Below are 12676 nucleotides of genomic sequence, written 5' to 3'. Positions count from 1 at the left end.
AAATGTACAGTACCGGCTACAATATGTCAGTTAGTAAATGCTGCAGCTTCTCCAGACAAAGGAAAGTCTCGTCTGTTGTTTCCCCAACTGCTGGAAAAGTGAAGGGGGTTAGCCCCAAAGCTAGCAACAATGGGTTAGCCTAAGGCTCACTTAAGGTGGACTAACCTTTAAAGTGGACCAGCTATTCTCATTTTAGTGTCAATCTCAGCTGCTCCTAATGTAAACAGAGAACAGACAACTTTCTGAATCCTGAGTCTGAGTTTGGCTTAGCAACACCATCACCCCACCACCACCACCACCGCCACCCCAAAGCAGTCAATCTAGGAGAAACACTGAGTAGCATAACAAAACAGCATGACTGAGATAAAAACACAAAGCACCAAGAAGGAAAATACATGAAATGAAAAGAGGCATAACAAAACTAATTCTGAAAAATGAAAAAGGTTGACCACTCAGGAGTGTCTTAGCCTTTAGTTCCTTTTTGATTAAAATGCACCTCTAGCGTCTGTTAAGTGGTCTCACTTTTTAACCACCAGTGAGTGTTTGCTATAATGAGCCTGGTTTTTGGGTAGTTGCTGTTGTAATGAGGCATTCAAAAATTGCACCATTGTAACAGAAAACAGGGACAATTACATCTGAATAAAGGGCGAGTGTTTTGAGGGGTATTCAGGCTCCGCAAAGTCTTTTCCTATCTTTCTCACTTCAAGGGAAAATGAATGGGGAAATTCTCCACATGCTCATCTTTCTGTCATCACATTCCCATTGTTTGGAAATGTCACATAGTCATACAGTGAAGGTCAATAGTTGACTTTTAATCACAGGTATATTGAAGGAGCAAAGCTGCTGAGGAAAAGTCTTGGTGCATTGCTTTAAAGGCCCGAACGCACTGAAAGCGATAATTGACACGCCTCATTTGACGTGCGTCATTTGATGCTCCTATGTCGCACTGCAGGCATCGGTTTGGAAATGCCAGCAACCACAGAACAACACAGATTTGTCTTGTTGTTCTCTCTAATTTAACATTACTTCTGCATTAGCTAGATGTCATTAATGTATGAAAAGGAGAAATGCAGAGGAGGAAAATGAAACCAAGAGTGTCTGTTTCCACAGTAAATCATCTGTTGAGTGTTTGATGGTGATTTACTTCTGCTTTACAGTGTAACTGCGATAAAACAGTCAGAAAATAACGTTTTATTTCTTTCTCTTTCTCTTTCTATCTCTCTTTTTCAGCTGCAAAAAAACAGCTTTAGTTGCTGGGTCCCCATTTGGTGCTCCAAAATCGGAAACAAGGTCAGAGTAGGGGCGTCAAGGCAGTTTGACGTGCCTCATAAGGCTTTTAGTGCACGTTCGGCCATTTAAAACAATAGGTGTACTTCAAGATGCACACGTCAGACACTTATGGGCCTTAAATGTCTTCGGCACTTGCCAAAAGACAAAAAAAGCACAGTGTTTTCTATTAAAAAGCCAAGCAATGGGGAATCTGTAACATGCGTGATACGTGATGAGACGTTGTCGTGTTTTAACTGTAATCAAAAGTAGACAGATACACGACATGGCTGACATCTCCAGAATAGCTTTTTAAATTCCTTCATTCTTTAAAAGGGTACATGCTGTTAGACACTTAGCAGTAAAATCAATACAGACAAAGGGTAACAGCATGTTCACAACACAGAAGTGGCAACATTTATTTAAGATAAGCTAACCATAACAGACTCTACATGCAGTGAGATTATCTTGAATGAATGAGGCAACATTAAACGTTAGTGGATTGAACTGTCAGTGATAAGTACTGATAAGTAACTGAAATTTATTTTTGAACCTCAGTAGCAACAATTACATGCAAGAATCAGACGGAACCGCACATTCATGTTCACTAACCCAGCCGGTCTGTGATGATTATCAATCAAAGCGTCAAGAAGTGCCAAGAACAATGTTGCTGAGTCCAGGTTTATCTACATAAATTGCTCACTGCTGTTAGGGAGTGTTTTTATTTCTGTATTAGGTTTCCAATTTGCAACTTCCTGTGGGTGAAAAGGTAGTCTGTTAAATTTACAGCACCACAATCAGAGAAATGTGCTGCTTTGGATGTCTCAGTTCAGACTGAAAAATTAAAAAATCAGCTAAAGCTTTATTCAGAGTTTCAATAAATCAACAACTTTATTCGTATCTCTTTTAGATTTACATGTGAGTGAACTTAATATGCACAAGCCTTCTGTATTAAAGGTATTAAATGCTAATAAGCATTTGGTCACAAAGAAAAACAAAAACAAACCTGAATTAATTATTATAATTTTCTTGTATAACAACCACTTAAGCAGACACATTATGTCCTAGACTCAATACTGCAAGGTTTGTGTGGATATGGAAAGACTGCAGGTAAAAAAAAAGATACCTTACATATCCTCAGTTGTAAAACTGATGACCTAGAAGCGAAGTTAAACAACAACCTCATTACAATTACTCTAAATGCAACTCTGCCTGGGTTTTCTTCAATATACAATTGGCTAATTGTGTCCTGTTGTACAAACACTCCACTGTGTGTAGTATAAGAATATTGAGTGATTAAAAAATAATTAGTATTACTGTAGAAGTGTGTCAGAGCTAACTATGAATAAAGAAACAGGCGTAGCTCTCTGCATTATATCAATTAACAAGCTGATAAACAAATACATATCAGTCATACATTGTGCAGTATAATCTGGTAGCAATATGGTGCAGGCAGCTGTTACTAACATCGCAACAACTGCTGCTTTCATATCTACTTATATTACTGTACATACTGTTGTGATGTCAACAACCAACACATTACACCCACTTCAAGACATCCTATTATCTGTCTTATGGTTTCTAGAGTATAATAACTATTCACAGAAAAGAAAAGAAATGAAAGAAAGAAAAAAACAGGAGATTTTTCTATCTCACTGGCTCCTGCCACAGTCTGTGGTTTATCATTACAATACCCCAGGGGGTCGGACAAAAGCAGTGCTTTTTCTAATGGACTGCTTTTTACTGCTAACCTGATTCAGTCAAACACAGTGCTTGGCGGCAACCTAACAGCCAATTCACTACCTGAATACCAAGCAGGCTGGCCAATGAGTAAACAGCCTGTCCAGAAAAAACACTGACAGAAACGTGTGGCTGAATGTGTCCCGGTGGCTTGGCAGACTATGGTGCAGTACGGGCATGGCCGACTTTTTTTTTTTTTTTTTTTAGGTGTTGCAGACACCACTGACAAAACTGCCCATTCTTCATCAACAGTGCAACAACACCCTGTATTAAAGCCTCTGCACATATTGTAATTAACAGCTGACCTTCAAGTAAATTCTTTGTAATTTAATAGCTTTCTAATGGCCTTTTTATATTTGCCATCATCCTTATGAATAGCTCTTTTGTGGTAAGAACTCAGAAATCTTGCAAAATAATATTAAAACAACAAATACAGCAAATGACTGTGGAAATCACTGTGAGAGATCTTGGTGAAACACAGATTCAGACCTTAACACTAATGGGCCCATGAAGCAATAACAAAGGCTGTCTAGTGGGTGCTCTGTTTGAGTGACAACTTATTAACTGAGCTAGCAGCTACAGGGATACCGCGATCTGATAGAGCAGATCCATAACTACACCAATACAGGCCTCATTAAGGGGATCAGTTATTCGCCATGACATAATCAATCAATTCCTGTGTCAATTTTATTATCAAATTAAAGCTTTTAGTAAGGTGCTGTCTTACTTTTAGTTTTACAGCATCTCTGGCCTCATGTTACCTGAGATGAATTATTGAAATGAGCACTACACGTTGTGGTATAGATTTAAAATTTAGGAAAAAGACACTACTGGTATTTGATGAATACTTGGTATCGCCAGAATTAAGGTGTCAGAATTGGTATTACTGGTATTATTACTGGTATTGGTATTATCCCTTACATGAACAAAAATGTAAATACCATGGCAAACTATTTTATTTCTTATGTCATTAAAATAAAATGGTAAACTCTGACTTTAGTACTGAGATTCTTTCTGCCTACTATGATTGTAAAAACATCAAACAGGCCAAAAATATCCACACTTCTATTTTTAGTAGGATGCACTACTGTAACAGTTTTTTCTTAGCCCCCCCTCCCCCCCCCCCAAAAAAAAGCTCTGCAGAACATCAAGAAGCAGCATTTACTTATGAAACACATCCACAGGATAAAAGATTTAATCATCTTTAAAAGCAGGTCATAAAATGTAGGTTCTCAATTACTTTCAGCTCAATCTAAAGCACTTTGACTATTTCCCCTACAACCTGCACTCTGCACTATTTCTTTTATCTGTTTATATTTGTGTTTTAACAGTATTATGTTAATTTACAGTATTCTTTATTAAGCGTCTTTTATGCAGTACTTAAACCACTTTTAATTGTCTTTATGTATGAGATGTGTCATATAAGTAAACTCGCCTTTTGAGAAATTAGAGACTGAACCAGTACAGTCTCGATCTTCCACAGGAATTTACCAGCAGCACCCACACATGAGACAGACTACAGTAGAGACTTTGTTGAGACCCTGGAGTGACTGCATAAACAAATGTGACATATAACCAGGTTAAACCCCTTAGGGAGACTCGGTGACAACCTTTTCCCATTTCTGTCATGATTAAATCAATATTATTAGCGTGGGTGAGTCAGACAGCTTTATTAAGGGCACCAACTTTTGGTGGGGACGTCAGCAACCGAAAAGCAAGTCCTTTCCTATTTTGATGTAGCGGGAATCGTCGACGGTGTCACATCAAGAGAGCATTAAGTAGCTAAATCCTCCTTCTGAATAATTGACTACATCTCTAGATACAAAAGCAACAGCCCTCCGCCCATGACAGACATTCAAGCTGACAGAATTAGATGCCTCCAGAGAGCGACTCCCACCACTGGTGCTGGGAGAGACGCACAGAGAACAAAGTGTTTGCCATGTCAAACATGAAACCATCTTGTACTGTGATGTCAACGCTGGCTGTCTGATAATATGCTCAGTGCTTCTGATTTATGTATTTACCCCCAATATTTTTGGGAGGAAGGAATGCCTCCAAACTTATTCAGTATGAATTTCTGTGGATACGTTTGTCAGCTGAAAGTCTAAAATGTAAATGTATGTGTGTTTCTGGTCACCTGATCTCTCTTTGACACTTTAAATAACATACTGGCTGCATGAAACAACATTTTTATTGACTGTGCAAGAAAGATGAAACACTTCGGTGATGTTTGAGGCTGTAGTTTGAGGTGTTAAATGCGTCATACAGTATTTAAAAAAGGAACACGGCACCAATTTTGCAAGGGAGTACCTTTCAACCTGTGAGAGCAGTTGTATAATGTCTTCTGTGGCTCTAAAGGAAGCTGTGTCTAGTCTGGAAAAAAAAAAGCCTGATGATGTTATCAAGGTTATCTCACCTCTTCCACGGAGACTATACATTTTTAACAGAAAGCCTAGGGCCTAACAAAAGATGCTATTGAGTTGGATCCAGGGTTTCACTTGAGGCTAAAAAGGTAAGAATATCTCGGTCTCTGCTGCATCGATTTTTGAACATGGGAGTGCAATATTAATTTGCTGGATTTAGGGCATTTCTCTTATTTAGTCCACTAAAGGTGAAGTGTGGGGCACTTAGTATGGGATAATGTGGTACACCTAAACTTGAGTCACAATGTAAGTGTGTTTGAATACAGATTAAGCTTTAAAAATACTTGTATGATATATTTTTTTCTATTTGGGAGTCATTTGGTTTATTTAAATGAATCTATCTTTCATATCCGGATAAAAAGAAAAACATTTCTTGCAGTCAGCTTTTTACCAGACATTCATTTCCAGCCACTATGTCTGATTAAGAATAAACAAACCTTAAAACTCGAGCTGGGTCATCAAGGCGGCAGGAATATTTAGCCTTTTTTCAGTACAGCCTGCATATTTACCATGTTCGGCTTTCTAAATGTAAAATAGTGGTATTTCAATTGATGCAAATGCCTTACGCAGGAGTTTTGAAATTCAAATTGTTCCTGCAGGCATATGTGGATATTCAGTTTTATGAGATTTCGTCTGGCCTAGTTTTCTTTCTTATGTTGAGGAGCAAATAGCATCTTTTTTTTATTTTTTCAAAAAGATTCTGTTTGGGCATTCAAGCATTGAACACAGTGAAGTGTAATTTTGATGTGACTTTGCTTGTTTATGCCCAACTGATGACAGGCTCCGTCTGGATTTCAGAATCAAGTCACAACAGTGTCTGCGAGACAATGAGAGATTAATGAAGTAATGGTCGATTATTTCTAGAACAATACGTCCTCCTCTGTCGTCCCTGTTTCCTCGGCTCTGTCTGTGTCCCGCAGCAGGAGCCAACTCACCTGTTTTTTTTATGGGCTGACCAGCTGAGTGAGGCTGAGGAAAGTGCTGGGCGCGCCACTAAAGCTGTCGTACACTTCTTGTCAAGCTGAATCAATCTTATGTTTGCATTTAACTGGGGATCAGTGTGAGTGTGTGTGTGTGTGTGTGTTTTAGGATGAGTGTATAGTCTGTAGTGTACATTCAGAGCCACATAAGGCTCACTAACAGACACATACACGACTTGCACAGCGCGTGTCTATTTTTATGTCTCTCATGTCCTGTAACAACCCCATAAAGCTGACAAACTACGCTACACACAACTTGTTTTATGATGTGCCGGCAGGGCGATGTACTGTACCCAAAGGGAACTGCGCTTCTCCCGGAAACAAAGAAGCTAACGAGCTGTAATCCACTTCATGCTCCTCGAGCACAACACAAGAAAACTCCCGCGGCGATAAAGAATCTCACCGCAGACGTGCCGTGTTGAGACGTAGTGTTTTACATTTACATCGGGCTTACCTTGCGTCACACGTCAGATCCCATGTGGAGAATTCATGATCGTAAAGGTTGGTGACCACCTTGGTCGTCCTTGGCCAAGCGGCGTGACGTTTGATGGGAACCAGCTCGTGACCGGCCTCCTGTGCGGGGTCGCGGCTACAGCAGGTGCCCATCCTTCCGCAACAAAGGAGCTGTTTGCTAGATGATTAGCAATTTTATCTCTGCAAAAAGCCCACTGCAATACCTCTTAAAAATCTTTGGACGATAGACTTGGCTACAACTTTCCACTCCTGTCACTCCAAGCCAACAGTTGGAGAGTTGAACAGTCCTCTTCCCTCATAGATTAAGAGAAAAATTGAAGAAAAAAGTCATTCAGAATGGCAAGTACTCTTCTTTCAACAAAGGAAAACATGTAGCAAGACTGTAGATCTTAAAAGACATACTGAGTCTCTCTCATTCACCCTTTGAACCCTTTTAAACATGTCTTTTCTCTTCATGCTCTTCTCTCAGTCCATCGCCTGCCACTATTCTCTCCCCAACCAGTTGTGTCAACCCTTCCTCCCCTGTCCTCTCTGACTCCGACCTCCCCAGTGCTCCTCACATGATTTCTCTCTTTCTGAGCTGCATTGCTAATGTTTTGGTGGCCTGGCCCTGGCAGCCTCGCCCATCTCTTTACGCTGACAGAAGTGTTACTGTCTCCCACGACCGGCTCAGACTTTAAGGGCCACAACATTGTTATCAACCATCTTGTTGTTTCTCTCCCTCTCTGTGTGCATCTGTGTCCTTCAATCCCTCCTTTGTGTCTGTCCTCCTTTGCTCCGTGTTGAACACAGATGGACACCCCGCAATTTTCCAATCCAGAGCTTTTTTCATGGTCCACACACACACACACAACACAACACAACACTCATGTAGAGAAACAGCGAGACTGACTGGTCCTACGGTTCAAGATGTGTGGGTTTGTCAGAAAGAAAAAAAAAAAATCAACAAGTGCTGCAAGCTTCTGGGTATTTGTAGGCCATGTACATTTCATACATTTTTTTCCATATCTGAAGTCTGTTGTTTTAATAGCATAGTCATGTGCTGCTATACCGCGTGTGCAGAAGCTTTGATGAAGAATATTATGATCTGGGACACCACTGCATGCATCTAAAATAAAACTGTTATATAACCGTAATAAGAATTCTGTGCTTCTTAATTTGTTTACAATTTCTGTGGTCCGTACTGCCCATTTTCTGCTCATAAAAAGTGACCACAGTACGCTGTTTTTTTGATATGGGTATTTGATTCAGCTATGCTTTGATTGCAATGTGGCGAGCTGAGCAGCGAACATGGTTTGAGATGTAAAAAAAACACACTCTTTTCATTGTTGTTTCGGGTCCCCATGGTCAGAGCCAGCTGCCTGAGAGAGACCATGTTGATTTGTTTACTGCCACTCTTCCTTCGTGAACTATGAAGCCCGTCTCATGCTCGTCGCTCGTATTGTGAGGAGTGTTGCGCGACTGCTATTTCGAGAGGAGGGAAATTAAACCGGGGGAAAATACAGGAGAATACGAGGAAGCGGTCGATGGTGTGAAAAAACAAAAAGGTGATTTTTCTCCGTTGCAAGGTGCTGGGAGGGTGAGAGGTTGCGGTGACTGTTAGAGGCCACAGGAATTAGGGCTGAATAAACAAAAGAAGAAAGAAGGAAACAATGTCTTGCACATCATCACATAGCAAGTCAAAATGATTCATTTCATAGGCTTTAAGTTTGCCAAAAGTACTCCACACTTAACAGGAGCAGAGAGAGGAAATGACAGATACTGACTGATGCTGATGTACATTAGTAGATCAATGAAGAAAGTGATCAGAGAAAAATCAAGGAGGTCATCCGCAGCCAACATCAAAGACATTCTTGACCCGAGACAGAGGTTTGATCTCCCCTGACTTTCACGGGACTTAGGTGAGACCTGAACCGCTTTCCATTCACTGATAAAGACTGTCAGATGCAGCTTAAAAAGCCTGAAAAAGCAAGCATCAGTTCATTATTTTCTCGATTAATCAATTAATTGTTTCATGAAGAAAATAGTTCCCAGATGTCTTGTTTTGTCCGCAACCCAAAGATATTTAGTCTATTATCATAGCAGACTAAAGAAACCAGAAAATATTCACATCTGAGAAGCTGGAACCACAGAAATGTGGAAACAATTAATCAATTATCAAAAAGCTGCCGATTAATTTTCTGTTCTCAGCAGATGAAAGTGGGAAACTCAGGGCTAAGTAAGCTTGTAAGACATTATTCATATCAGTTATACCTGATCACCATCATGAAGCTTAGTGCAAATTCAGGCAGGAAGACTATCTTTAACCATTCGTTCATTTCTCTCTCCTCTCGCTTTCACATCAGCTGTTTAGGGGCATCACTCCTAGTTATCAAATCAGATCGCTCCACAATTTCTAACCACCAATCACGGCTCACCTGTCAAACTTTAAAATCCGTTTCCCTCTCTGTCGCTGTCAGCTGTCATTCCAGAGCAATCATCTCGACCCTCCTCCGCCCCATCCACCCCGGAAGCTCTCTCCTCCTCATCCCAGATCACCATCTCGCCTTCTCCACTCCGTTACTTCAGCACCAGGCCCAGGTTCACCAGAAGCCACTACCACACCACCAAGGTCTACACCTCTTCATCACCACCACCAGTGACTAGACTCCTATACTACTCTTGCATTCACCTCCCCCCTTTTATATCCAGCGACATCACGATGGGTTCTAATCGTCAAAGACTTTTCCACCTTCATCTATCATGCTGTTCAATAAATATCATTTACTTCATAAAGAAATAAAGTATCTCCTGACGAAATATCTATCCATACAAATTAAAGGAGTGTCTTAGTAAGATGTTCCTCCACAAGCCTCCAGAACAGTTTTAATGCTCCTGACAAATATTCTCTATGTTGCTGAACTCTACTAAAGGGAGGAACACGGTTCTTCAAAAAAATACGTCTTCATTCGGTGTTCTGATGTCTGACTCATCGCTCAAAAATCTCTCATAGTTATTCAGTTGGGATCTGCAGAAGTCAGAGCAAATTATTCATAAAACCGTTCACTGACCCCTCTACCCTGGATGGAAACATCTGCATTCTATGTTTCTCTACTCATTTATTCAGGTTTTTTTCTTTTATTTGTCACTATTGTATACATACAGTATGTGTTGATGGTGAGTGGATAGAGAGTGGTCTTAACATTAGATCCTCATCACCAATCAGCAGCTCACCAGTGTTTTCTATCCAGTTCCTTCTTCCTTCTAAGCATAATGCTTTTTGTGCAGCACCTTTAGCGTTTCTAACGACATCGCCTCATGCAGACTAACGCGTTGATGCCGCTGTGCTAATTTTCCCCCTCATCTTCTATTTGACTCCTGTTGAACTTCATGTCCTGCCTGTCGTTATTATCAACAGCGAGAAAATTTAAAAAAAAATTTCTATGACTAACTGAAGTGAATTACCAAACTGCACCCTAAAGTGTACAAAGCGTGTCAGACATAATATGGTAGGCAGGCAAGACATACAATTAAAAAACAAACCACACACAGTGTATACTGTTGGTGCAGAAGCAGGTGTAACCATAGCAACCAAACAGGCCGTAGGGCAGGTATATAGAAAGAAGGGTAAACCTGTACAAAAAAAAAAAATCCTTTCATTTCCTTGGATTCTTGTGCTTTGTGCTTGTAGACTGTTACACACATAGTCACACAATAGAAAGGCTGCTTTAAGTATTGTGAACACTGTACTTTCACAATCCCTTTTTCTGAGTTTAAATAAGAGTATAAGCCTGACGGCGTCTGTCTACCGGAAGCGGTGATTGTTTAATGCACTCTGAAATGTAAAATGACTACTGATAAAGTACAGCGATGGGAAATAACACACTGCGTTTCTCCTTTAACACGCAGGAAAATCTGACGCAGCTGTTCTCAGTCTATCGAGAGACACAAGGTTGTCGTTCGCACAAATCTTCATCTTTTATGATGTGGTTGATATTTCAATATGTTATGAGTGTGTGTGTGTGTGTGTGTGTGAGAGAGAGAGAAACCTCGCTTTGTGCAGGAGTGACATTTATTTCGAGCACAATTTGTCACAGAAATCTGACTTTTGCAAATATTTAAAGTGGCTTTCATTCTTTTTTAATGGAGCAAAGAAACCACTCAACTTTTGAACTTTGTACCGTTACGTATTGATTATGACCACGAAAAGAAGCAGTGATGGTGGTGCCAGTGTGTTCAGACTTTTTGCCACAATACAATATATAATTATAATGTATAATTTATGTTGAGGTGATAATATTTTTGCAGAAGTAGGTGGTCCTTTTTCTTCATTTTGAAATAGTTGACATGCACATAAATCCTTTTGTGGTGTTTCTTTTTAATAATGCATTCATGAGCTCTCAGATGAGGCTGGAAGATTCTTAATTATTTCCTGATTAACTTTTTGATCGTGAGTGGCTGTTGCTTTAGTACCCGACCACTTCCTCTGCTCATCTATTTGTTTATGAAATGAGCAACCAGATAGCTGCGCAGTACTTTTTATGTGTGCTATCTGTCATCCCGCATTGTCGATGCTTCATATTTCCACAGAGCATCGAGATAAAACACATATCAGGCTGACAGATCTGTGTTGTACTCAGATCCTCTGTAAGAGTCTGTGGATTAATACTGCAGCCTGAGGGCAAGGTTAAATATTCAAGACATTCATTTTCAGACTAACTTCAAAGATAGTATTGAACACACACACACACACACACATGCATGTGGCGTACTGAAACGACCCTTAAGAGTGATCTCTGTATGTGTAAGAGTGTGGGGAGGGAACGAGGTGGAGGGAGATGAAGACAAGAGGGAGAGAGAGAGGTCTCCGAATATAATTCCTCGGTTTGAAAAGGATTATAAGATCAGAGCAAATGCTTTCACAATAGCCTGTTTCCACTTCCACAAACGAGTGTGAAACTGTACACACATTGCTAATCATGAAAAAACAACTCGAAATCCTCGACGACCACTAATGAGCTGAGAAGTAGAAGTGACTTAAAGTGTCGCACCACTTGCTGAAAAGTAGCAGTTGGGTAGAAAAAAAGCTGCACGCATCCACAGTTAGACAAACATTAACCGACAGACTAACAGCTCAATCATTTTCACACTTTCTGGCAAGATTAAAGCATGGGTTCAGGGTTTTTTTTCAAGTCTGTCTTAGACCCAGTTCCACGTACATATTGCGAAACTATCCTTTAACTATTATCAAACTGCATTTATTCCCCCTAAAAGACAGTCAACGTTTAAGGAAATATGCTTATTCACTTTCCTGTTGAAAGTTAGATGACAGGATCAACAGGCTGTACGCTAACATGCTAAATACGGAGCTAGAGCCTGCAGGTGGTTAGCTTAGCTTAGCATAAACACTGGAAACAGGTTAACAGCTAACCTAACAGCTAAGTGGTTGTATCCAAAGTTCAAAAATCCACATAACAACACCTCTAACACTCAATTTTTCAGGGAAATACATGCTGGGACTAGTTCTTGCTTCCAGTCTTAATGCTAAACTAAGCTAATAGCCTCCATAGCGGCCATAGTGTAGTTCCCAAATTTTGAACTATTCTTTTAATATACAGGAAGTTATTGAGGGAAAACACAGTAACAACAATGAAAAGAATGGAAACAAATCAAAAACATATTTACACTGCAGTCCTCTTTGGAAGAGGGCAAAAAAACCCAGACTTTATTATTGAATATTAATAAAGAAAACCTTTCTAAAATAAATAGCCGTTATGACCCCCAAAGAGTTGGAAAAACTGATTTCTTACAGCT

General features: G+C 40.0%; 1 protein-coding gene across 6 annotated transcripts in view; it reads right to left on the bottom strand.

Moving 5' to 3' along the window:
- plekha7a (pleckstrin homology domain containing, family A member 7a) overlaps positions 1 to 12676 on the bottom strand; it is a 143629-nt gene that overhangs the window by 114066 nt on the left and 16887 nt on the right. The window contains exon 1 of one of the 6 annotated variants that reach the window (XM_044357071.1): positions 6864 to 7030. The exons of the other annotated variants lie outside the window; for them this stretch is intronic. Coding sequence (XP_044213006.1) covers positions 6864 to 7015 — 152 coding nt within the window. The 5' untranslated portion in view covers positions 7016 to 7030. Of the gene's footprint in view, positions 1 to 6863; positions 7031 to 12676 lie in introns of those variants that run through there. 6 annotated transcript variants of the gene reach the window in all.

Source organism: Thunnus albacares, chromosome 7 (genome assembly GCF_914725855.1).
Source record: "Thunnus albacares chromosome 7, fThuAlb1.1, whole genome shotgun sequence".
NCBI classification, from domain to species: Eukaryota; Metazoa; Chordata; class Actinopteri; order Scombriformes; family Scombridae; genus Thunnus; species Thunnus albacares.
This window is presented reverse-complemented; position numbering and strand designations above follow the sequence as displayed.